Source organism: Helicoverpa armigera, chromosome 5, assembly GCF_030705265.1.
Source record: "Helicoverpa armigera isolate CAAS_96S chromosome 5, ASM3070526v1, whole genome shotgun sequence".
Lineage (NCBI taxonomy): Eukaryota > Metazoa > Arthropoda > Insecta > Lepidoptera > Noctuidae > Helicoverpa > Helicoverpa armigera.
In genome coordinates, this window is record NC_087124.1 from 5,183,846 (window position 1) to 5,211,714 (window position 27,869).

At 39.9% G+C, this 27,869-nt stretch overlaps 1 protein-coding gene and 1 long non-coding RNA gene across 2 annotated transcripts; both read right to left on the reverse strand.

The window, feature by feature from the left end:
- Positions 1–140: 140 nt before the first annotated feature.
- LOC110384459 (GTPase-activating protein) lies at positions 141–27,570 on the reverse strand. The gene is made up of 15 exons (XM_064034558.1): positions 26,957–27,570; positions 14,513–14,633; positions 10,211–11,015; positions 10,008–10,123; positions 9,503–9,695; positions 9,142–9,290; positions 8,384–8,600; positions 7,624–7,827; positions 7,095–7,238; positions 6,363–6,457; positions 5,971–6,081; positions 5,508–5,644; positions 3,841–3,982; positions 3,353–3,555; positions 141–3,236 (listed from the first exon to the last, which is right to left on the reverse strand). The coding sequence occupies exons 1-15, from the start codon at positions 27,039–27,041 to the stop codon at positions 1,849–1,851; spliced, it is 4,110 nt and encodes a 1,369-aa protein (XP_063890628.1). The 5' UTR covers positions 27,042–27,570; the 3' UTR covers positions 141–1,848.
- Positions 21,108–21,830, reverse strand: LOC135116894 (uncharacterized). The gene is made up of 3 exons (XR_010276460.1): positions 21,587–21,830; positions 21,317–21,379; positions 21,108–21,239 (listed from the first exon to the last, which is right to left on the reverse strand). It is a non-coding gene; the product is annotated as an uncharacterized LOC135116894 (long non-coding RNA).
- Positions 27,571–27,869: the final 299 nt, after the last annotated feature.

The following is a 27,869-nucleotide window of genomic DNA, read 5'->3' on the forward strand; positions in this document are numbered from 1 at the left end:
CAAATACAACAAGAGTCGCGTCACGTTAATGTAAATTGTTTGTATTCGCAGCAGAGGCTTTGTCTCAAAAATTCTTGACATGATATATTTATCATTGTGAATAGGTATGATGGCAACACTTGTACAATCAAAGACAGAAATACTTCAAAAATTTGAACTTATGTGGTTTATTAACAAAATGAAAATAGGTGGAAATAAATAACATTATATATTTTCACGTCGTATTAATTTGTACATTATGTATTTCTTCTTAAATGTAAATTAATTTTCTAAAAGGCAATAACGCACTTAAAATACCAATTGAGTTATAAACGAGTAGCAATGCCGTTATACTGCCAAGAAATACTGTTTCCCTTGACATATTATTCTACTTTAAAATATACTTACCATTTTAGTACAAGTAAAATAGTTTTATTTAAATAACAAGTATTTAGCACCAACAGGAGAGCATAGTTTAATTCATAAGTTACTAATGTTAACTAGACATAATTTTGTTACTATTATGAGTGAGTTAAGAAAATATGAATTCGGTAAGTTTCAGATAATACAAAATAGCCAACAATTGGAATTGAAAGAATGTAATTGTCCCCAAACCCATTATGTTACATACTATATTGATGTGAATAAAGAAAATAATTCACATATACAGTCACTTAAGCTAAACTGTGTAAGGCATGCTGTGGCCCTTAGAGACTGTAGAGGGCACTCGACCCCAGCAATAGTCGGCCACGAGAACGATCACAATAGCAACACGCATGGCAGTACAACGGCAAATTAATTGTTTCACCAAATTTATTACATACATAATCATAAAACTAATTGTAACTTCCTGTGCGAATATTCGATACAGCTTTTTGATTTATGTTTTATAATTGACTAATTATATTATAGTATGTACAGACTAAAATATTATTACGATATTTTAACATATTTATGAGCTGAGTTTGTAAAGTGAATCACAGTTTAAGTAAATGGTGTTTAACCTGAAGGCCATAACTTGAATAAATAACATTAAGGCCATACTTTGACATAGGTAATATTTAGACATGTTAATACAATAACAGATTTTATGAGTAAATTATATGACAAGGCTTTGATATCAGTAATATCAACTTAAGTACACATTCAAAGTGCTCTAATTGGATAGGTAACAATTTGTGGAGAGACAGTGTGCAGATTGAAAAACTATTTACAAAGTTACTTTGTAACAATATTCAAAAAATTGCTTGTACCTGATATCATAACAGTGTGTTTCGTTTTACAGAAGAACATATTGAATGTTTGCATTATGTAAGATGTTGATCTAGCTAAGTTTATCTTAGAAGTAATTTACATAATCTGACAAATGATATGCAATTGTCAGTGTTTATTACGTGAAATATCAAACGAAACACACCATTTTTTTAAATGTACTGCATAATACGCATATTATGTAAAATTGCGAAAATACATGCACTTCACAACTAGTACCACACTTATCAATTTAAAAATATATATAAAAATACGCTATGACGTATGGCTAGATTCAAGTTTAGATAGGATACCGATCAAATAAAGATTAAAAAATCATGTCAATGTTTAGAGTTTTACAATATTATTGTGCTACAGGAATGAGAGTTCGTTCGACGTGGACATAAAGAGTCGCACAACACTTGGCACCTTTTGAGTATTTACGCATTAACGCTACCATATCATTCTATACTTAAAAGTACCGGCATTCTTCCAGAAATATACTAATATCTAGAGGAGGCACACACTTCAGGTCGACGAAAAGGATCTCGAAAAATATAGAAATAAATACAACCTAATTCTAAAAATTTACAGTCCCGTGGCGCGTCGGCTCGGCGGCTACAGACGGATGTCGCTGGAGGCGGCGGCCAGCAGCGACGAGCGACGCCACGCGTCGGCGTCCGCGCCGCCCGCGCCCGCCTCCGGCGCCGGCTCCTGCGCGCCGTACCGGTGCAGGCTCAGGAACTTAAGGTTGGCCACGATCGACGAGTTGATCGGCCTCGTCGGGATGTTCACGGTCGTGGCCGAGCGTTCGATGCGTTTCGTGCGGCCTTCCGGCGGCGCTAGTTCCAGAGACTGTCCCCGCCCATACAGTCTGGACTGGCCGAAGCGGGGCGTCAGCCGTCCGATGAGATTTTCCTCCTTGCGTGTAGATCGCGGAGCCGTCTGAGTTTCTTCTGGCGGTTTAGATTTTCTCTTTAAAAAGAAGGGCGTCAGCCGCTCGGCTAGCGGACGCGACGACGTCGAACCCGCGTCGTGGACATTGGACGTCGAGCTAGATGTCTTGAGCGGTCGTGTCGAGGTGGTCTGACTTTTGATGGGATTGGATTTACGCTGGGCGCACGCACGAGAGAACGGTTCGGTGTCCGGATGTTCCTCCGGCGGGGAAGGGGCGATGAGAGCTTCAGTCGGCTCATCCTCGCATACCTTGAGCACGCAATAGGTGTCGCGTTGCAGCTCGTCGAGCAAGCTGTCGTCGGTGGAGACATTGTCGGTGCGGGCGGCGTCGTCGGCGAGCGCGGGCGGCTCGGGGTCGGGGCGCGGCGGGGGCCGCGCGCGGGCCGCGTGTCCGCGCGGAGGCACGGCGGGCGGGCTGTCGGCGCGCGCGTGGCTCATGAAGTCGGCCATGAGCTCGTACTCCTTGCAGCGGTAGGGCGCGTCGGGCTCGGGCCGCGCGCGACGCTCGGGCGGGCGCGGCTCCACGTGCACATACTCGCACGTGGCGGCCGCGGGCTGGCCGCCCTGTGCTCGGGCGGGTGACAGTCGAGCTGGTTTCGGTGGACGCGCCGGTCTTTCGGCTGAGGCGTCGCTGTCTTCGGAAGGCTCGTGCTTTATACAAGACATAGTAAGGTAGCCGCTGCCGGTTGACTTGTTAGACTTGCCGGAGGATCGTTCGTCGGCGTGGCGGGCGAGCTTGAGAGATTCTGTGCTTGAGCCGATGTCGAGCGAGTTCTGCAGGGGCAACGTCTTCCCGTCCAGGTCGACGGTGGGCGAGGTGTCGCTGCGCCACGGCCGCCACAGGAAGGGGCCTCCGTCCACGCCGCTGGCGGCGCCGGCCAGGTGCAGGTAGTTGTCGTCTCCGATGGGTGCCTGCTTGCTGCCATACTTGGTCTCTCGAGCGAGTGATCGCCTGTATATGCGGTGTCGATGTTCGAGGTGGAACATAGTCTCTTGCAATTCGCGTAAAGTTGCAGCCTCCGCTTCGCGTTCTTCTACACTCGTACCCTCTAAAGAAACAAAAAATATAATTGAGGTAAATGAATACAGAGAAAATCGAGGTTAAGCAAGAAACAACATAATTGTTTATGTAATGTTTGATTATTGTAGACGTGGATGTGTGTACCTTGCGGGCGGTGCAGGCGGTCGTCGAGGCAGGGCGCGTGCGCCACGAGCAGCGCGTGCAGGCGCTGCAGGTCGCGCGCGGGGTCGAGGCGCAGCGCCAGCGCCGCGCCGCCGCGCCGCACCTCGCGCGCCGCCGGCTCCGTCAGCTCGTACGCGCCGTCCGGCCCGCCGCAGCCCTCCGCCGCCGCCTCCGTGCGACCGCAGCTGCACACAACATACAATCTTTACCAATCTCTGGACCAAAATCTGACAAGTCAGTATAACTGTGACACTCAATAACTGTGCACTTTTTAAAACTATGGACATACTCTTACGTACAATTTATAGCCCAGTTTTAACTGAATGTGTCAGCCGCCCAATGTAATAACATGAAATGGTAAACCTAAATAGCTCGTTAAGTGAACTTACTATACCTTTAACAATATTAATGGCATAAAAACAGAACGCATGCACATAATGCAATATTACAAGTATACATATAAGACTGACCATGTCCACTCGGAGTCGGCGTAGTATCCGCGATGCGGCGGCGTGGCGGGCTCGTGGCGGCACAGCGCGGACAGCAGCCGCACCCACTCCGCGCGCTCCACGCAGTTCGACGCCTGCACGAACAGCACGCGGTCGCGGTGCACTGGAATGTTAAGAAAAAAGTTATTACATGTACCGTGATATAATGAGGCTGGTAGGAATTACCAGGACACGGGTAGATAACCAGCACGGATGATGTCGAGACAGTAATACCAGTCTAAATATGTTTGTAATAAATATATCAGGCGCATTAGAAGTACTGTAATCTGATTCGGTAAATATCGGCATCTGGAAGTGTCTTCAGATGTAAAACAATTAGGAACGAAAAATATGTCTAGCGCCTGCATAGGCCACGAGTACCTGATTACGAGCGACGTATCAATAACTTGATGAAAAGGAGATGGCCAAAAAAACACCCAGAGTCGACAGGAACTTCATTTGTACGATTGGATTCAGTATAATTTGTGGATTTTAAAAAGTATTTCAAATCATCTAAAAACCATGGGGTTCTCTTTTTACAACGTTTTTTCGACCAAGATTTTAGTTCACAAAAAAGTTTACTTTTACTGTTTGATGTTCATAAGAAATTGAATGCAGACTCGTGATTGGACCGTTTTGCATTGCTAAGTTATTTGTTATATTTGACAACGTCACATGGCGCGATTTTCAAAGACAATTTCTGAAAAAACGTTTCATAGCCAGTTGTGAAGGTTGCATATAACTGCGAAACCTCTTCAAGTAGGTAAGGTCGGTGTTAATCGTATCTGGAGAGGGGAAATACAAGACCTTTTAATCACCAGACCAACTCTGAAACTATGGGGTTATTACTATTGGCTTGTATAATGTTAGTTTACTTTGCTTTTTTATGTGCCTTGATGTTATAATCTTTAAAATAAACATAAATTCAACATAACCTATTTTTGCGATAATATGAAATAGCTCCTATACCCCATGGATTTCAGGCTGGATTTTTTGGCACCATCAAAGGTCTATCATAAGGAACCTATTGGTAACCATTTCATTGCTGTCGATTCTGGGTTTTTTTTCTATGAAAATTTGGCCATCTCCTTTGCTTCATAAATATCACATCGAAAGACGATCAGTTTTACTTTACACAGTTTTAATGGTGGATTAATTCAAAGTCTTCGAAACTTAAGTGGACTCCTATCTAAAACTGGGCTTTTACCGCGCAGTGGTATAACGAATATATCGGGTGTGTCGTTCATAATCACATTAAATTAAATGCGTTAATATACTAGTTAATATATGTCGATTAACACAAAATAAAAGAAAAATACGCAAAAATAAAAAAAAAATTTTTTCAAACAAAGTAAATGGAATAAAAATGTGCAAAAATTAGAACACCATTTAAAAGTCAGTCATTACAAACAACTGAAATTCTCCCTTGAAAACTGACAGCTGTCAACTGATCAAAACATATGATACTCCTAACTTTATCTCTGCTTTACACATGATGTTGTATAATAAAAACGAAAAATGACTCCTGTGGTTAAACCACTGAATGGATTAGGTTATTTTTTTTACAATTCGCCATAGAATATCATGAAGTATATGCGATATGATTTAATGTGATTGTGAACGACACACCCGATATAAGCATTACATACCTATTTGGAAGATATTGTTGGCCCCGAGCGGGGCTCCGGCGGGCGGGCAGTCGACGGCGGCCACGGCCAGCACGCCCGACAGCGCCAGCCGCTGCGCCGCCGCCCGGCCGCCGCACCGCGACCACGACAACTCGCCACTGGAATGATCAAGCAAGTTAGTTATACATACTTAAACCATTTTTTTCATGTGAGCATTTCAATTTACATACGCTTATAAATGTCGAAAAATATAAATAAGATTGGTTGTAGTTGAAGTTGACATATCACAATCATGATGAACGTTCTAAGTGTTAATAAAATCGCATCTGAACTATCACAGACTGATACACAAGCACATAAACAGACAGACACACATATATAGACAGACACACACAGCAATCAAACATCCCTTCATACCCGTCTAAAAATTTTTAAAATCATTTAATATACTGTTTATTACATGATAATGGGTGATCTGTCTTACCTTGTAAGCCTGAAGTGTCTTCGCTTGGCGTACGCATGCGCGGCACGAGTCCAGCGTCGACGCGGCGACCCCGCGCCCGCTCGCACTCCCTCTGACCGCTTGATCATAGTTCTGCAAAGAAAAAAAAAATATATATAATGTTCCTTATTCCAAAGACAGCTTTCACTGAGCACAAACATCTTTTCTCTTCTATTTTCTGTCATCAAAACCAAAAGTAAAATTCATTTTACTTACCCCAATCTAATCCAAGAATGCATAAATAAAAAAATATTGTTTAATTGGTTGAATCAATTTTTACAGGAATTTCATTAACAAGAATCAGAAGGCAAAGAAACGAGATAGGTAGAAAGAAGACGGTTATTTGTGAGACTATAATAGTACTGAAAACTCACCCTTCTTTCAGCAGTACGGGCGTTTCTTGTACATTGTTGTTCTGTGTATCCGTGCTTGTGGAGATTATTTCCAGAAACTGCTTTATTGCTTGCACCTGGAAATTCAAGTAAATTAAATATTAGCTAATGATCGCAGCGATTGAAGAAAGTTTTTCAACAAATTGTTGCAAAACTAACTATAAAATAAAGGACACATGACTGGTTTTGTGACTATAAAAGTCGTAGCACACATAATCGGCACGGCATAGCACGGTACGGCGCAGCGGCAGCAGTACGGTGTAGTTGGTGTCGCTGTCACCCTGACGTTGGCTTTTTATTTAGATGTGAAGTTTTATCTATACTAATATTATAAAGAGGAAAACTTTGTTTATTTGTTTGGTTGTAATGAATAGGCTCAAAAACTACTGGACCGTTTTTTAAAATTCTTTCACCATTCGAAAGCTACATTATCCACGAATAACATAGGCTATATTTTATCCCGGTACGGGCAGTAGTTACCACGGGACGCGGGTGAAACCGCGGGAAAACGGCTAGTATGAAATACAATATCTATATCAAATTCAAATGACAAGTTCATCGCTGCATTAGGAGCTGCGCCCCACCGTGCCATTCATGTGTGCTACAGCCTTCACACTGGAAATGTCACGATTCATACAACAACCATGAATTAAAAAAACACTAACGAAATTCAAAAAAAGAAAACTGGGAAAATTGGAATAAAGTACAACGTACATGTCTTGGCGTGCAGAAGCTGCGGTACAGCTCCGCCATGTACTCCTCCTTGCAGACCTGCTGCGCCGACCGGCTGCTCACCAGGTTGCCCAGAGACTGGATCGTCTTCGAGATCAGCGTCAATGTACGGTTTGTTTGTGGGTCCTGGAATGTGTTACATGGGTCAATTATCTATTGGTTTTGGGTGAATCAGAATGTTGAATTTTAGATATGAATTGCGAAAAGAAAGAGGCACCGAGTACCTAAATGTGGTTTTGAGAGATAACGTCAAGGAAGAAAACATCAGTCTGAACCCTTTTTTCTGATGGGAAATCATCAAACGACTCCTCCCGCTCTGTGTTAACAGCGGTGAGGGAGTGTCAGACTCTTACTGACTAAAACCCATCATGTTCCTTCGTAGGAATTTAATGTACCAGGGCCGTGGTAACTCTTTAAAACAATCCCGCAGGCATGATGACAATTCAGCTCTGTGTGACTCCTATTTCGCGTACTATAAGGACTAAAACACATCTAAACAATTGTTACTCACAATTTGCTCAGTAGTGAGATCAAAGAGCCTGGGTCCAAGTATAGCGGGCGCGAAGAACCGCAGGAAGATGAAGCCCGATACCACAGAGTACCGCACTTCAGCGTTACGCGGGAAATGTCGCGCCGCGCACTGCCGCAGCGCGTCGAACAGGCGACACATCGCCGCCGGACACATTGCGTACGATGATGTTATGGCCGCGAATACCTGGTGGGAATTTAACATGTTATTTATAGGTACTAATATAACAAAGGTGAAAAGTTAGTTTGAACGCGCTAATCTCGGGATCCTGGACCAGTTTAAAAAAATCTTTTCCATTAAACATAGCCCATTTATTATCAAGGTGTCTTTTGGCAATTTGTTATCCGAGTGTCGGAAAAAGTCCCCCGAGAAATGGCGACCGGGAGTAGCGGGTAAAACCGGTGGCGGAAGCTAGTGATGTTATAATGACGTCTCGTATTCTTGGTGTATTTTAATAGGCCTGAATTCCCTATTAAAAATATGAGTAATAGTGACTCAATAATCTATGTGTCACTAGTGGTTTCCCACGGCTTTGAAGTGCTCGAGTATAAATAATAAAAATAGTTTGCAACTGTATGTAGCGTCTCAAGCTAATCTTGCGTCCTCCTAGTCCCAAGTAGAATTTAATTATTCTTAACTCTTCTCTTCTCTCTTCTATCTTAGGCTACTATTTATCTAGACGGACGACATAAGTCCCTGACACTTAGAATGCTAAAAAAAGCTAGTAAGGAATATAACTTACCCGTTCCACATAGTCCTTCAAGTTAGCGAGGTTGGCAGTGACAGCGGCGGAGGGTTTGACCCTCGCGGGGTCGATCTCACAGGGCCGGCGCTCGGCAAGCACGGCCGCTAGCGTGGGCCGCAGTACCGCGCGCAAGTACGAGGCCCCGCTCAACCGCATCGCTTCGTCCATCATCTTGGATACTAGAGTGTTACCTCGGAATATTGTTGTCGCGTCGCTGGAAGAAAGTAGGTCTTATTAATATTGTGGCTATTAACTTTTTTTTGTTTATTTGATACATAAACATCATCTATAATTATGAACTTTTTTCATAGTCTACATTTTTTATATCAAGCTTAAACTCCTAATGTGAAATGGTTTGGTTTTGTTTGTTTTCCAACTTTCATCCCAAGACCTTATAAATACAATCAGCGCTAAGATGATAACAGATAATTATGTGTAACCATGACGTAGATGCTTACTCATACACCGGACGCTGTTTACAATCAATTATTATGATGAGGACTGCGAACTGATAGTAATTTAACATAATACGTGCGCCCTACATTATGTAAGTATACATTTCGACACAATTATTTGGTTTCTACAAGTTTTACCTCGCTATCTAAAATACTGCAATACAATAGCCACAGAAAATACAAATTATTCTCGAGGTTCCCATGAAATCTAAACAGCAAATAAAGTGACCATTCTTGCATTTTTGCCTGTCTTTCTTTCTCCTGTTATAAAACAAAAACATTCTTAGAAAAGATACTCACGTGAGAGCAGAAATCTCGGCGTCGGCGAGCTCCTTGACAATGGGCACAATGAGATCATGATGAGTGAATAGCCTTACTAAGGGTTGCGCCGCGTCTGTCTTGCTCGACACTATCTCTCCCAATATGTACACCGCCGATGCTGTAATGGGCTGAAATGACAATAGAATTACGTTATTTATTGCCTCACAAAATTGGGAAAATTCTTAGGACCCCGAGCTCGATAGAGGACCCCAACTCAAATTTTTAGGCACGATTATTTTCTTTTTACTTTTCTAAGTCGTAACAGTAAGGGCCCCCATTTCATCGGTGCATAGGCCACCAAGACTAAAGACGGCCCTGCTGTTTTGGTCGATGCACGAACCTTTTGATGGACACTCCGTAGAAATAACTCCTCGAGTGCTCGATAGTGCTGCAGAGGGAAGACGTGGTCGACTGTGTACTGTAGTAGTAGCCGTAGGGAGCCCAGTGTGGCGCTGCCTGCGGCCGACAGCCGCGTGCCTGGCGGCGTTGCACCGCGGGATAGGGCTCCACCCGCGCGGGACGTTAGGAAGAACCTGACAATAACCATACAATAAGAATATAATATGGAATATTAATGGTAGATCTATACTAATATTATAAAGCTGAAGAGTTTGTTTGTTTGTTTGAACGCGCTAATCTCAGGAACTACTGTTCCGATTTGAAAATTTCTTTCAGTGTTAGATAGCCCATTTATCAACGAAGACTATAGGCTACTTTTTATCCCGGTACGGGAAGTAGTTCCCACGGGATGCGGGTGAAACCGCTGGCAGAAGCTAGTAGGTAGATAAGTGTCGTTGTCAAGGCAGGCAAGAAGTGTTCACGATGTTTTCGATTTTATTTCTTACCATGCACGTAAAGGTGTCGGCGAGGGTTGTCGCAGTTGTAGACGAACCTCGCCGAGAAAGATTGGCGTCGCAGCGTCATGCCACACCGACACTCTGGCTTCACAAGCCACACCCGCCTGAAATAATAATAATATCACTTTGAGTAACTAGCAGTTTTTTTTTGTTATTAAATTAATTTTGAAAGAAAAATCCACTAGTCTTACCGTTTGTGATCCATCTTTGTCTTTCGGGTCAGCGTCCATTACGAGATCAAAACAAAATATTTCGTCAAATTGTGGATTTACAGTCTTCTTTTTGGGTTTCGTACGTTTTTCAACTCTTCGCCCGTTGGAATACAATAACGTGACGAGAGCAAACGGGTCACACTGTCCGTTCTTGGTGGTGAGCTCCGAGCACTCCAGCACTCGGAGGCGCAGGGTGTCGTGGCCTACTCGCGCTGCGCAGTGCCTCTCGGGGTCTGACCAGTAGTCAGCGGCGGTGGGTGTGGGGGAGGCGTCTGACTCAGGCATAGCGTGCATGGGGGGCTTCGTCCTAGCCGCCCACTGTGCCCGATCCTTTAAACTCTCCGAACGCGATAATGACAGAGATGGCTCCGTCGCAACCGCACTTAATAGCTTCTTGCTAGTGGAACTCGAGCAAGAGCCAAACCTCATACTTTCCTTACAATATTCAGATAATCTTACAAGGTTATTCCCTTTCGACTTAGTGGAACAGTTGTCAGCTGCGGGGTCAGGGTCGGGCGGCTTCGGTTCCATTCGTAACCTTTTTCTGGAGTCTTCGAGTGTGAGCTCGATATACGCCTTCCCTTGCACCTCTGAGTCTGCGTCCACCGGTCGCAACGCGAACCAATGGTCTTTATTGTTGTACCTGTGCAAGTCTTCTCGCTTGATTGCCACTTTACCGAGCACTTTGTCTTGTTTGAGATGCTTGTCACGATCGAACACGTATATGGAAAGGTATCGAAATCGTCGAGGCACCTCGAATTGGAACTCTTCGCCGAAGAATGGACTGAAACAAACAAACCGGTTTCAAATAAACATAGGTATTACTGGAGGAGTATAGGAATTTCTTATAGGTGGGCTAAATATTACACCGAACAATCGTTATCAAGTATTCGACTGTGCGATTATTAGGAGCCGGGTTGCAGCCTACTTGTAGACGCGTGGGGTGCCCGCCTTGCATGAGTATCGGCTTTACCACCCACAGGTAAGTGAATGAGTTTTTGAACTTATGTATAGTTTGTTATTCCAATTAGGTTATTTAGAATTGAGCCTATAATATTTGACGGAAACAGCAAGGAACAGAACAACTGCACAGATGCAAATAAAACTTAATACTGGCAGTGTATCGATGATATTACGGTCAGTCTGAATTCATGAAGTGTAAGTTAGTACCTATTTCTTTTGAGAATCTCATCAGTTCCACTTCTATGACTTTGAAAGTCTCACTGTATTATATCAAAAAGGCCTTAGCATAGCTGGATTTGAATATGCAATCCCGGAAAAGCAGTCAGTAATGTAGGTAATAAGATAAAGTAGCGGGCATAGTATAAGTTATACAATTCGCTAGCGTGTTCATGCTCATTGTACACCGATGGATTCATGACATAATGTCGGGTACCTACGCTGCAGTGACGCATGCGTGGGATTGTCTTGTTCAAAGGAGAAAGTTTGACATTCCCCATGAAATCTGTATCTCACAGCCTAATAATAAACAGTAAACACGCTGGAAAGTGTGCCTCAGTTATTTATAAACTTAAGAGTTATTGAAAAGACAAGAAGAAAATGCAACTAATGTTTATCGGTAAGGTTTTATTTTAAGCTGCATTCTAAGAATAAACCGTCACCCAATTATCCCTTAAACGACCCAATTATCCCTAATCCCTAAAAAAGGAAACGTGACGTGTGTAAATAGTCCCTGTATCCCTAATTTAAAAACAATAGCTTTATTTACCAAGCGAACATTACGTGTAGCTATTTGTAAAACACGATAATAACTAAATAAAGGGGTTTATTGACTCGTTTGGAGTGTACGTAGGTATAAGAAGCTCGCAGTAACGAGTCAGTGGCAGGCTCGCAGGCGCATCCGGCGCCGGCGCAGTATTTATAAACCGGAGGCGGAACCGCACCAGCAGAGCGGGGCCGACCCAAGCTCACTATTACTATTACACATACTTAACGCCTCTAATTTTAATACACTGAATTAAGTATGAACACATACTCAATGTATCATGACGAAGTTTAATTTTAGTCAAATCGCTATTGTTAATCTTAGCCGTCAATCAGTGTCTACTGTCTGCACACTGGCGCACTAGAAAGTTACAAAAGCGGTCAGTAAATGTACTTGCACTAGTCCAAATTTTTCAATAAACTACGAGACTATAAGTGTGTGCTATCTGGCGGCACAAAATAGCACATGTGAGAAACCAGAGCAATGCACTTAAGACTGCCGCCACTCGCCGGGAACTGCTCAGGCGCAGGCGATGATCATTTTACGTGCCGCGATGTTCCGGGAACAATTTATCACTTAAAAGCTTCCGTTTTGCGTCAATTTTTACGACTGTCTCACGCCTAAAGCACTTCTAAGTCTTAATAATGCTAGTATGATTTACAAATTCGGAAACATTATTCATAGGTTTTTTTTATGATTGCTTCGTATATTGAAATATGGAGTATTTAAAGGTGTATTTTTGTAGCACGGAATTCCAGCGATGTAATTAACAAATACTTTCTTAATTTAGTAAGCATCAGAAAATTATTCACGGAGTAGAGGCAGGACATAAAACATGTACAACTAACTAATATTGTAGGCAGCCATTTTATCAGTACATAGTTAGTGAGGCACAGATAGTTTGGACAGAGGCACATAGTAAGTGCAGTGATAAGGTATCGCGAGACAAAGAACCCATTAAATTAACTCGACGAGTGACGTGACATTTCCTTCGATATCCGCCAGTCCACTGTGGCCTCACCTCTAGGGTCACAAAATCATTATCGCTTCCGTTCATTAACAAGCAAAACAGACTATCGTTACAGATAAACAATGAAACATGTAGACATTTTCTACTTCACCGGACGAGGTGTAATCATTAAATCATATCGCACACTTCAGATTTGGCTTCTTTAATTGTTCATTGGAATTGAATTAATCTTATGATCCATTTCCGTTCTATATTCGTTTTAATCTATACATAAGTAGTAATAAATAAACGACAGCATGATACCAAAGTGGTAAATAGAGCAATATTCATAGCGCACTTATCTAACCTGTTTGCATATTATGGTTAGTTGTCGTATTTTGTCCGTGAATAAGCCGTTCCCATAACTAATCGAGAGTAGCATAACCAGCAGCAATTAAAATCGTTGCTGCCGGTGCGGTTGTCTTTTATTAATTCTAAAAACCGAATGGCAAGGGGGTGAAGCGGAAGGGACGTTTCGCGTCGGCGCACGCGCACCGGAAGCGCATCCGGGACGTGGCGCGCCGCAGTGCCGCCCTCCCTTACGGCACAATAGCGCCTCCCCCGAATTATACGCGCCGTCATAAGCACACCGCAACGATGAATTAATTGCTGCTTATGTTTAATTGATGACTTTACGTTTCAATAGGTATGACGGCTTGTTTAGAGGATTTTCGTTTTGTCACATACATAAATGTAGAAGCAAGTGCAGTATCCACAGAGCTTTTTCCCTTTAAGGAAATGAATTCGATTTCCAAAAACTAGTGCAGCCTTAGGTATATTGTATTATTCTCCAGTGACACATGTCAGTGTAAGCGCCGGAAGTAATACATCTTATGGAAGAGATTAGAAGTGTGCGCTTGCACACATACGTGACGGTACATTAATGTTTGAAAGAAAGTTACATTGTACATTCGTACCTTCTATTATGTTTAATGACTGACTATTAACATAGACATTGTCTTCTTTCAAATACAGGTTGAAAAATAAAGTAACAGGAACTTTACATCCTGGAATTTCAGGTACGTGTGTAGAAAAACATATTTGTACGGGCGTAGTACAACGTGCATTAATTACTTCAATAAAACGTATCTGCCACTTAAAACGCTTTATGTATAGAGTAGAAACCTTGACCCATTAATTGTTTGCTCTCCCTAAATGTTGGTAAACGGTTCCCACACGATAACGCCGGAAGCGAGACCGGACACCGGACAAAGGATCCGTTATTTATGTCAATTCTGGAGCGCTTGAGTTTTGTACAACTGTGAAGGGACACATTCAAAATCGTAACGGTTATCAAGGGCACACGGTATCTACTAAATCCGGAACTAGATAAGTATGTCGTTCATAAAAATATATGTATACCTAATAAACACCTCGAAAATGGATATAGATATTACTAGTCATTTTATTTGAAAAAAAAAATGAAATGCATAAAACAGCCAAGGAGCCACTTGGGAACCTTTCCCGAATTGAGCACATAGAAAGAAAAAAATTGTAATTCCTAAATGTCATGCTATGATATCATCAATGTAAAAAAATTACTTACTTGAGAGTTCTCTCCATGGTGGACGTGCGAAATATCTCCTCTTGGTCCAGCGACAGCACGCAGTATATGTCACGGTGGCATGCTGCCCCATGGCTGCGACCTGGCAAGTTTTTAGCTTCACCTGAAACAATTACAAATTACCATGACAACCACATTACGAGAATTCTAACTAATATTCTAAATACGTAAGAACAGATTGCTCTGGCCACACATTCATGGGAAATCTGGTGAACCAACGCAGATACGCCAAATAATATGATGTTCCCATAGTTTGCATCTAATTACCTACTTATTTTTTGGGCTTACGAAGTAAGACCTTGGGTGGTTTCCATTTCACGATTATAGTAATGCGGCTTTCTAGTTTTTTTTAAAGATGTTCTGCAATCAGGGCGCATTGATTGCATAATGTAACTTTGTAACCAGCAAGACGTTGTTCTAGTTATTTTGCGTGAAAATTAATATTGTCTTTATATTAAGTTTTTTTTTTTATATGAAATCTCTCATCGTTTATTCTTTTGAATAACAGACGGTTATCACACAACAGTAATCTACTGTCAGACACTAACACAGTAATGTTGATCCTAATGTTTGTAGCCGAAACTAAAATATTTTAAGAACTCTTTTGTCTTCCCAAAAAGGAGGCTCTCAATTCAGATCTTTGAATGCTTTTCTTTAAGAAAAAGTTGTTCTTGAGGATTAATGTCTGAAATAATGACATCCTAAAGATGGAAAGACCATTACGGTTGCGCAACTTATTGCGATTGCGACCTCGTCGGTTATCGCTAAATACGGAAAGACAAGGTGAGGCGACCATCGGCCCATAAGTAACTACTGCCCTGACGCGTACCTGCAAACCAAACCTGTTTGACATTTTCATGTTCTACTAAGCTTTCGAATACAAAAACTTCTTATCAACAGTCCGTAATTGTCGATTTCCCCATTTCATTGATTTTTAGGGCATTTGTTTGCATTGATTGGAGATAAAATCAACGTTGTCTATACTCTATCAATTTGTTTTATAATGCGATGCCACGGTTGCATACCAGATGGTAAGAACTAGATATATTCTCACCGTTTTCCTTAGCCGCGTAGACAATACAAGTAGAGTACCTAACATGAATGGAGCGTTTGTATGAGAGCACCATGACGAAACTTTAGTCTAGGTTAGTAGCCAATAAAAACCAGTAAAAAATATAGACTTAAAGATATGATGCTAGCCAGGCCCGCCGCTAGCTGTTTGTTCGCCCGCGTGCAAAACCGATTATGCCGCCCTACGACTACATATTATACTGGGTTTTGTCAAAAAATATATAAGGGAGGGGGGTCCAGGGGGTCCGGACCCAAGCGAAATTTATTTAGTCTAAACAAATAAAAACCACTGTAAATTAACAAAGCAAAGTCAAAAAGTAAGATATGCACAGAAATGAAGTGCAAATGTACATGAAGCCGCGAGCGAAGCGAGCGCGATTTTTTCCTTAGAGTTTTCATGAAGTAAACATACCATAAAAAGCCAAAGTGAACAAAAAGCTATAACGGACGTGCGCGAAAAATGATTTTTCGGAATTGAAGGCCTCAACAATGAAACAAAGATAAATTGCGATCAGTGCCGGTTTTAACTCAACTAGCGGTTGCTGGTTGGTGAATGCAAAAACACGTGAATGTGTCATCTGATTCCGCGAGCGAAGCGAGCGCGAAATTTTTTGTAATATTTTAGAACTCAAAACAAAAATTACTTAAAATTTTGCCCAAACGTACATAACTCTTTGTTGATGATGGCGCCTATGTATGAAAATTTTGGGACTTAAAGTAGTACCGTAAATAAGAAAGTTCATATGGAAACTAGAAGTTACTTTCTTATTAATAAAAGAACTTAAAAACGACGCTCCCTTTTTGCTAGGGTATACTAAAAAAATCTTGAAAAATAAAAACAACTGTAAAGTGAAAGTAGGTATATGTGATAAAAATTGAAGCGTAAAGTAAGGAAACCGAAAATTTTTGAGCTTTGGGACATGAAAGTAGTGTTTCTTCGAGAATTTCTCAAATTTAACGCCGAATTAAACACAAATTCGCCTTGGGCGCCCTGAGCCCGCGGCGCCCGGGTTATTCGCACACGCTGCGCCTTAGGTTAAGATGGCCCTGATGCTATCCATTCATTTGGATACAGTTCTTGTAAGTTGCAATCTTTGATGAAATTTAAAACAAAAATAGGAGTAACATTCTGATCAAGGATTGGTTGGGGGCGCCTGCGGCGCCCCTTATATCCGGCGCACTGGGCCGTCGCCCAACCGCGCCCTACAAAACCGCTACTGACTGCGATATCTGACATGGAGGCGCGAGCGCAGCTAGCGCGAATTTTTTTGGGGATGCAAAGGATGAACCCGTCAAAATTGATAGGGGACGACCAAAGCGAGGGCGGTTTTTCTGAAATTTTATTTATTTATTTAACAGTTTATGTACACACACAGAATACAGAGAAGAAGAAAAAATAGAACAGATAGTTTATTTATTGCTAATCTACTCATCTATTTTTAGTAAAAATATTTTTATTACGTAATTATGGTTTAATTTTGCCGTATGGGTTAATTTTGCCGCCCCCTAAATAGTGCCGCCCAGGGCATTTGCCCCCCCTGCTCTCTCCCCCCACGCTACGCCAATTGTTGATCTTAAATCGTATGTAATAATTTTTAATTTTGAAAATGATCAACAGATGTAACTGAAACCGGCAGTGTAAGTAATATTCTTAGCGCTATTGCTGTGTTCGGAAATATTGAAATCAAATAATTGGTAAAAAGATATTGTTTTTTTTTTAATATAACGTGATAAGTCGCTCGATTTGCCGCCCCCTAGGACGTGCCGCCCGCGTGCGGTGCACGCGCTGCACGCCCGCTTACGGCGGGCCTGATGCTAGCTATAATGTCGTAGCTGTAAATGGATCAAATATTTGAAAAGGAAGGACCATTCTTGGCAGTTGAGTGTAAAGAAAATTGACTACGAGACAGAATAGTTTCATAAATCTTAACATTTTATACAGTAAAATAATATTTTCATGGAGATCATACAGCTAAGAGGATTGAAATGATTAATGATCTATTGGCGTAATAGTCGTGACGAGGAACTTATTCCCCTGCCGCCCATATTGCTTCATTTACTAAGCCTTAATAAATGAATTATATTATATTTATGACTCAAATCTAATTTACTAATAAATAAATAGTAAACGTAAACAAATTCGATGGGCCTTGCCACTTACAAATGTTTGTCAATCGTAGATAATATTGGCGAATAATGTTTTTGAAAGCAATTTCCTGATCTGTGGAAATAACAAATACGTGTAATGGCCGTGACCGATACTGATATTGTGCGGCAGTGATAGGCACTGCACTTATTATTTAACGTTATAACGATAAGGAAACCGATAATAATCATTGTATTTGGGACATAAGTACACCTACATCACCCGTCACAAAGTTTCATAGAGAGTACTTTCATGTTGTTTTTTCTTAAACAAATTGGTCAATTAAACCATTGCACGTAATTGTTGTAAATTGAGGCACGCTGCGATAGTGAGGACCGTTAAACAAAGGAAAGACCTTCCTGCAACTCTCACAAATTCGTAATTGTAGTGCCAGAGAAACTCACAACAAACTGTACATAATTGCTGATGCAAAAACGACCGTCATCATCATCAACATGACAGTAACACACGCCACTAAACTGGATCGTGGGAGAGAAACGGGATCCTTTGAATAGCGCCATCAGCCACTGAGGAAACGAATACGCACCAGCTATTTAGCCACAGCCACAATGGCGATCATTAAGATGTTTCCACACGCTCGTACGCGTAGTGCAATTGTTTCGAAATCGAGAGTATTTTACTTCAGCTTGTTGCCAGAGCGCATGGGAACCGTTGCACTAACAAAGTAATCGATTTCGATATCGTTTTAAGTATTACCGGAAAATAACAAGGTCACAGCGTGGATACGCCTTGCGTTTCTACAGATAAAAGAATGCCTTAATGTCCGGACCTACACTATATCAAAATTAGTAAAAGACATATTGATATGTGGCGTGCACTTGGAGAGGCCTATGTCCAGCAGTGGACTGCTATAGGCTGATGATGATGATGATGACATTGATATGTCGCCCCTATAAGACCATGCCCTATGTAAAGATGCAGTTGATAATGGAACACGATTTATCAGGTGGCTACAGCTAGAGATCAAATGTGCCAGTTCGACACTCTCTTAACACCAAACCTATTTAGAACCTACAAGTACTTAGGCGTATTGGATTCGTACCTTTTAATCAACTCAAATATCTACTTGAGCACGTGGGACGAAACCTACGTTGTCAGTGTAATATCCAGCTACCCAAGAGGTTCACCCACGTCGCCTAGGATACAATCGCTACAGGTGGGATGCGAATTAGAACGCAGTTTTTGCAAAAACGCCTACCTATTCGAGAAACCATTTTAACGTTATTTCTATCAGTAAAATATTTTTTATAGTCCTTGTATACAAGCACGTGCACGTATATACTCCTACAGTAATATAGTGTCTGAATTACACATCGGCTACTTTTTTACGCGGGTGCTGGACGAAGTTTCCTTGGGACGCGAGGTATAATACGAACTGGCCATCAACCAAACAAAGATTCTGGTGAAAACAGATAATATACTTCTTGAAGGCTTATGTAAAAAAATTGCGATCAGCACAGAATCAGTTCTCAAATTGAAGAGAACTCCTCCACGTAAGAGCTTCTAAGTGCGTAAATCGAGATTCTGGCGACTAGACTGCACTACTTGAGAATTCACTAGTGAGTAAGCATACTACTAATATAATAATATGGTACTAAATATATTAAGGAGCAATGACCTTAGATAAAGCCCACTTCTATGTAGGTGGGTATTATAATAATATTTTGTCTATTGCAGACTAGAGTTCTGCAAATCTATCAAAAGGGACTGTCGCATTTTCTCAACTTTTAACTTTGCTTTTTTTACAGAAGAGAGATATAATCATACAATAGCACGGAGATAGACAATACATGAACATAATCCTACTAATATTATAAACGCGAAAGTTTGTATGTATGGATGTTTATCCATACATGTGTATGTGTGTGTGTATAAAATATCTAGGCATGGGGAGTATGTGTGTTACAGATTTTATTTCGCGTACGATTTACATACAAATTCAAAACAGTGTAGAATGTGTTACAACAATTCACTATCATTAAAAAATAATCTTATCATTATTCATAATCCTTGATAGTTAGGTACAACATGTGCTGATGACTGAATGAAAGTTATGATATTAGCCAGTGTAGCGGCAGTCACATGCGATGCTCCGCAGAGCTAGTGACGGCGATAACAATGACGATAAACGGGCGCGTTTTTCATTAACGGATCGACGAGTTTCCATGAATGGCTACATTGAATGGAAAACGCTTGGTTTGCCCCATTCACTGCGAGACGTCTTCTCGCCGTTACTGCCGCCGCCGCGCCGCGCCTCTCGCCCCTCACTAGAGCGTTTCTTAAATTCCAAATAACTAGGTAATGTATAGGACGTACATTGTACAAGGTATGAGCGATACTCGACGCAAGTGCCGCTATCGCGTCGCGACTCGAGGCGTCTCTGATTTGTTTGTATTAAGAATCCTTATAATTATTGCACTGTATGATTTGACTAGGTACGTTACGATATTTACCGTGACGCTGACTCTGAAATCCATTCATTAACCTACAGTGTTATCCGCTTTAAGAACTTTAGTACTTAAATATACAAACTCAAATCAGGGTAATTATTTCCTACACTACATACTTAATCAATGTGTTTTAATCTTATCTTTTAGCTCTAAGTACCTCATTACCATTAGTAGTCATTATAACTTGTAAGACTCATATCGCATACGTGTTTCTTTTAATTAATATTAAAATCCATTTTTGGAAAGTATGTGCCTAGTAAGTTTTGAGAGATTACTTCTTGATGGAAATTTTCACATTTGATATAGTTAATTGATTACCGTTCTAATGTGGGCACGCTAGGTCTTTTGCAGAAAATGGTTGCTGCTACATATTTCCCTATATAAGGTTTAATTTATGAACCTAAACACAAGCAATATACAAACACTATACAATTTTCAAAAATTGGTGTCAAATAATATCACCAACGGTAAATATACAATACACATAACTCCGAAGAATTGCTACTCTCTTCTGTCAGACAAGCTACTAACAGCACAGTGCAGTATGTACTGCTAATCAGAAATCTCTGTGTACCCAAGAAATAAGACACAATATGTATTATGTACTGAGGTATATGTATGACTCACATTCGCATGTTAAGAGCGCTATTACAAAATCGAATCGCTCAGGTTTAGGTAAATTAGACGTAGCCGGCAGCACTTGCGCGCGTGTGCGTCTAGTGAAATACGCAACGCACACCTGCGGACCGCCACGCGGCACAAACAAACTTGAGACTTTGCCACTTTTATTTTCGAAATAGTTTATTGGTTTTATAGTTTATGAAATATTATTTGTACCGATGAATTTTATAACCTAGAATAGCTCGATTGAGTTACAATAAACAAATAATCGTTTACAATTTTTAAATTATTTAATCGACAACCAAACTTTTCACCATGTTTATCAATTAGGTATAAGTAATTGATTTATAAAAAAACTAAAATCTATAATTCGTCTTCCATGTATTGTATCTTCATTTTCCTGCAACAATAAAAACTAGGAATGTAAATAGTTTATTAAAACAAATATGTCTGTTGCGAGTGACAAAAAATACTTACCATATTATTTGTACTGGTATCCGATTGAGTCTGATAATCTGAATTAAATATGCTTTCATTATCCTGCAAGAATCAAAGATATCCAATAATATTATTATGCAACAGCGAAACTAACGACGATGACATTTACGTACATATTTCTATATAACCAACATCAAAAAAAGAGAACCCAATCTCTAACATTTTCGCATTAGAATATCATGGGTTAATACTTGTGTATATTACATTTCAATCAGATCATTATAACTAATAAATAAAATAAAAACTCACTAGTATCAAAACGAGTTCGTTGCGCAGGTTGCGCTATATTTTTCGAGCTCCGGCGAGTTTGCGCGGCGCAACAGCGAGCGATACGTCCTCCCTCGATAAGCGCTTGGCGCTGACTAAAGTTGAACACCGCGCGTCACAAGATTTATATTGATTTTTGCATTGCAAACAAAAATTATTTTAAAATATTGTTTTACTTTTAAATAGACCAATTTTTTTTTTCAAGCTTTATAACAATACCACCTTAATTATTAAATATATTTTATTTGAATTTGGATTATACTTTCATAGATAAAAAATATAGTTTTGTACGGAAAATTGTCAGTAACTCTCAGTTTTATAGAATTATTTTTGGTGTATTACTGTATGAATTGTAATAAATTGGTGTAAGCAAGCACAAGTACAAGATATAGTTGTATCTTGAACATTTTTATAAATGGTTAAATTGCTATATCCTCGTAGTACTGAAGCATCAAAAGATTCCCAAAAGCAACATTTTATGAAACATCCTTTGCAGAGACAAAGATTTTACTGATGTACGTGGACAAATTAAAATATTTATTGAAAACAGCCCCAAGATAAATGATCAAACTTTCTTGATCTTATTTTTGTTTTTTTTTTTGTGACTATATCCAAAGCATAATGACGCATCAAAACTCGTATAAAACTAGAAAATTTGTGATAGCCCTCTTAATGCAGCATTGTACTAAAACTAAGTTTATACACTTCTGGACACATCTATTGGCCCACCTTAGAGTTTAGGTTTCGATGGCCCCTACCGAAATATTATTGCTAGATTGAACAAAAACTGTTGATGCAGTTTTAAACCTGATACATTTTACCTTCTTTTTCGATCGTATTGTTTTAAATTTGAATTCAGAATACCATACGACATGGAGCTACGCCTAACAAGTCGGATATGTGCCTCGTTAAAGGCAATTGATTTTTGAATAAAAAACATGTTTTATCAAATAAAGGTTTAATTTAATAACGTATGTTGCCTCCATGGGCATCCACCACAGCTCTCATACGATTAGACATAGAGTTTATCAACCACTCTATGAAGTTTTGAGGGATCATCTCCAATTCCTCTTCTATGGCAGTTTTCAACTCCTGCATCGTCTGGGCAACTGGCTGACGAGCCCTAACACGTCTTTTTAGCTCGTCCCACATGGGTTCATGTCTGGGCTTCTGGCTGGCCAGTCCATAACTGTGATATTCACATCCCGAACATATTCCCTGACGATGCCGGCCGCATGGGCTCTTGCATTATCATGCATAAAAAGGAAATTTGGGCCCACATAGTCCGCGTATGGTACGTATGGGTCACGTGGGGTTCTAAGCACTCACTAATGTACCTTTCAGCATTTAATGTTGGCAGCCGTGGTCCTGTAACAACTTCAAGTTGAGTTTTGCCGCTCGCGGATATACCGCCCCAGACAGTCCATGAGCCACCGCCATAAGCAACCCTCTCTTCAAAGCAGCATTGTGCAAAACGCTCTCCCTTACGTCGGTAGACCTTCTTCCTTCCATCATTGCCATGTAACACAATTTTAGACTCATCAGAAAAGAGTACACGGCTCCAATCTTGGTGTCTCGAATTTAAATGACTGCGTGCGAAATGAAGGCGCGCTGTTCGGTGGGCTCGCGTTAGTTTGGGCCCATTAGCTGGCTTGTGTGGTACCATCGTGTTCTTTTAACCTTCTCCGAACAGTTCGAGCACTCACAGATACTCTGTGGAAGTCGCGAAGTTGTTTTTGTATCTCAATGGAGGTAAGGTGACGATTTCTCAAACTGGTCGTCACGATGAATCGATCCTGCCTTTCAGTTGTGACCCGAGATCATGGCCTTCCTTGGCGACGAACAAAGCCGCCAGTCTCTAGGTACCTCCAATAAACATTTCGGACCGCAGATCGACTTAAATTAAGTTGAGCACTCACGTTTCTTTGGCTGTGTCCGGCCTGAATAAGTGCCACAGCTTGGGCGGCGATTTCAGGTGAAATATCCATAGATTATTGAGAGAACCTCACCTTAGTGTTAAGAATAAGTAATGTTTGTTGCAAAACCAACGATATCAATCATTTTTTCAAGAATTAAATCCAAGTAAACCAATAAAACCAAGTTTTCTTAGTAATCGATTGTTTGATATCAACAAGCAGGCTCTAAATTGTCTCTTGTTTCTTTAAATTCTGTATTCGAAATTCAAAAAAAGACTATTGAATGAAATTGTGAATGTGCAAGGTTCAAAACTGCATAAAAACCTTTTGCTGGACCTAATATAAAAATTTTGCTAGGACCAAACGAAATTGAAAACACAAGGTGGGCCTATAGATGTGTCCAGAAGTGTATTATATAGGAGTTCAAGAGCTGCAACAAACACTAAAAGTGAAAATAACGACAGGCCTTAAAGGCGCAGGTAGCCCATAAGTGAATCAAATCACGCATAACATATGATAGGATTTAATTAGCACTCTTGCCCTTTTGAGTTCTGTAAGTGTTGGTATGAACAAAGGTGTATGATGGCTCATTGGTGAAGGCCCAGCCGCACGCATGGCGGAAGTTGCCATAAGCAAAGCCTATTATGAAGCAGACACGCTTGCCCTAGTGTATAGTCACAAACAAAATCATATCGAAATAAGATAGGTATGATTTTAGTGTCTCTATGTTTTTAATTAATACTATGTATTGCAATACAGATTATTTCTGGAGTGTATTCTTGTATGCAAAAGGTTTCGAGTGCTCACCTGCATCAAAAGGATAAGACAGATTTCTTTCTATTCTTATATAAGTTTGAACAGTATATTTGTCTGTCTATGGAACGGTTGAACCAATACCAAAAGAATTTCCCCATTTTTATTTAATAGATTTGCATAATGTTGATATTTGTTAATAATTTATTTTTTTATTGTCTTTCTTTTTACTCGCAACAAGGAGGGTTTCAGATCAGATTTCTATTACACACACTATGTTTTATGTATGTTTTACTTTCTCTTACTTGCACACTTCAGAGGATCTGGCTTTTATGGCACCTAAACTGAAATACTTAAATAAGGTGGACAAAAGACTATATTTCCAGTATCAACCCTTAGCTAGCAGACATAGTTACAGGTGCAGAGAACCTCCACAGTAGTTTATGATTAATGTGTATTATGCAAGATGGCAAGTTTACTTACATAACATTTGTATGTATGTAGTAAGTTTTAAAAGCATTCACAGTATATATTTAATTTATTAACACAATCAATAAGAAAATAGTAAAAGGAGAACAAAAGTACAAAGGCTTATTACTTAAGAAAGCTCTTTACCAGAACTGCTATTGGAGGATTAACAAAGAGAAATTGTAGCTTTAATTACTATGCAGATAGTAATGAAGAAAAGTTTTGAAATACTAAATTGGAAAGCACATTTAAATATACTTTAATGAAAGTTAACCAAGGAATCCATCCTCCGAGCCTTTTCCCAATCATGTTGGGGTCGGCTTCCAGTCTAACCGGATTCAGCTGAGTACCAGTGCTTTACAAGAAGCGACTGCCTATCTGACCTCCTCAACCCAGTAACCCGGGCAACCCGATACCCCTTGGTTAGACTGGTGTGAGACTTACTGGCTTCTGACTACCCGTAACGACTGCCAAGGATGTTCAATGACAGCCGGGACCTACAGTTTAACGTGCCATCCGAAACACAGCCAATGGTGTCTAAGATATACTTAGGAATATTATAATTATATGACAAAGCAACACAGAAGCGAAAGCGTCGGCGGGTCGCGCCCCGGAAGGCATACTGCACCCTTATCGTGACAGACACACTTCGTGTTATCGTAGATTTATGCGCCCGCGCCGCCACCGCGCGCCGGCACAAATCAATCATATCGTACATTCTGTGCCTACATATGGAAATGCATTATTATAACACACGTAATCCAACTGTGCAGTATAAATGCATCTATGAAGTTTCTATTCAAAGTCGCAATCATATAGTAACAAGATTCCGCCAACAGCTTTGTTCGCATATTGAGGTATCCCCTGCACTCGGATGAAAAGGCTGAAAGCCTGTCTCTTTGTACACGGTATTATCTATTTTCATGACAAATTTAAAAGCAGTTTTAAATAAAAGCATAAAATACAAACCTACTGTTGTATTTAAAATATTAGTACACATCACAAATATTAAGAAAAGAGCTGCTGATAAAAAGGAATAGCCAATATCAGTTATTTCACAGTTTAATTTTGGCTTACCTTGATTAAGAAAAGTTACTGATTGAACAATTTAATTCATTATTTTGTATATATAACTAACCACAAATAAACAAAAAGGAAACTACTTTTTTTAACAATAATACTTTTTTTCTTGACTGAGTAATGTGGTCAACTCGTCTCAAACCTGCTTGCAAAACAGCACTTTACAAACATCAAAATTTGCAAAGGCTAGTCCCCAAGCCAGCAAGGAAACAAGATATGGACAATGAAACTAACTTTCCAGCAACACTTATTATCTGTATGAAGGTTTGTAGAACTTCAACAATCTTTTCTAAAGTTTACAATGGTTATGAAATGCTACATTGAATATTAACATAAATGTATAAAATATCAGATGGTTTTAATTTATTTTATAGAATTGTACAAACCAATTCTGTAACTATTATGAGTAGTTTTATTGAGTGCTGATACTTAATTTAGCTACCTAATGTAACAATTTCACCCTGTGATGTTGTAATTTACATATTTTCTCAGTAAAAAATTGCAGTTGATATTATAAGTAAACTTTTTGAAACTTAGTTCATAATAATTGGTATTAGGATAAAATATTAAAGAAATAAAATTAATTCACCTGCATGTGTTTCTGTGCTACAAACTTTCATTGAACAAGCAAAGTAGTGAAACAAGCAATCAACCTACATTTATAAAAAAGTGCAAGTATTTGCGGAATAGAAAGAACAGACGGCTATATGTAGCATCAAGTTCATTTATGATGAATTAATAATGAGAGAACGTAATCATATTTAATCTAATATGATCTAGGCACGATATTCATTGTATTCACAGCGATTCATCAAATTCATTCATAAAGTTTGTGTGAACTGTCAAAACAGCACAGGAGGAAAACAAAGAGATACATTCATTAATAATAGTGAAATAGATCACATCCGTAGAATGATGTACACTTGTAACTATCGCGTATTTTACTCATACTGTTAAATTCATTCACATCTGGCTCAGAATATTAAAGATTTCTTGGGTACCACCTGTTCACCATAATGACAACAATAATTTTCTTGAAGCTTGGCAGGTGTTAAAGTGAGATATTATTTTATAAAGTAACGATGAAACAATTACAATGAGTAAGCAGTAAAAATGAAATCAAAACAATACGTACCGATCTTTATTTTCAATCTTTCTTCAACTCGCACTTTACGCATATCGTCCGCCATGTTAAATCCATAACTGTTTATCTCTTTCATCCGCTGTTATCTCTTTCGGAACGAGCCCGTTCGGCCGGCTTGTCCCGCCACTTCCGGAGTGTCGTAATGGTCTACTTGAGCCTGTTCTCGAATTAGCTGGGTAATTGAAATCCGTACACAAAGTTCACTCTAAGAATCCACATTTTCGACGATGTTTTGTATATAAATTTGTAACACACAATAAACCAAATAAAATTACGATTGCATTGCGCATGTGCTCAATACATGCACTGAACACAGTGAACACTTTTCTATCAATGAATGAACGCACTCAGTTCAACATAATAATCCCTTTCTTGATTTGGTTTTAATTAACAAAAACACTTAGCTCACATTTCGAACCATTGTTTCTATTCAACACAACTTGATCATGAAAATGTTTTGAAAACTTCATTTCTCAATGAATAAAAACTATGAATGGGCAATTACGTCACATCAAGACGTTCAACGTTGCGCCTGCGCGGCCACGGATGAATTCGTTCCAACCAGTTCCAACTTCCAAGTTTGCTTCTTTCGCTCGTTCGTAGCTTGTCCCTAATTTCAAGAAAGAGATAGAAATATATGCCTCTTCGTGTTTCCTTAGAAAACTGCACAGATAAAATAAAAATATAAACGGAGTATAGTCTATACTCCATCTACTATTAACTGGCAATACTATTTTTCTTTTTGATATTAAAATTGCTCCACGAAAATGTAAATAATAGCGTATAGGCAAGTGATAAATAATAAGTCTTAGGTACAGTGGATGTGATACCTCTAAGCACTTAAGGACAGTTAATTATAACGGAGAAACATTCAAAAGCGAATGTAGATAGCGCTACGATCGAC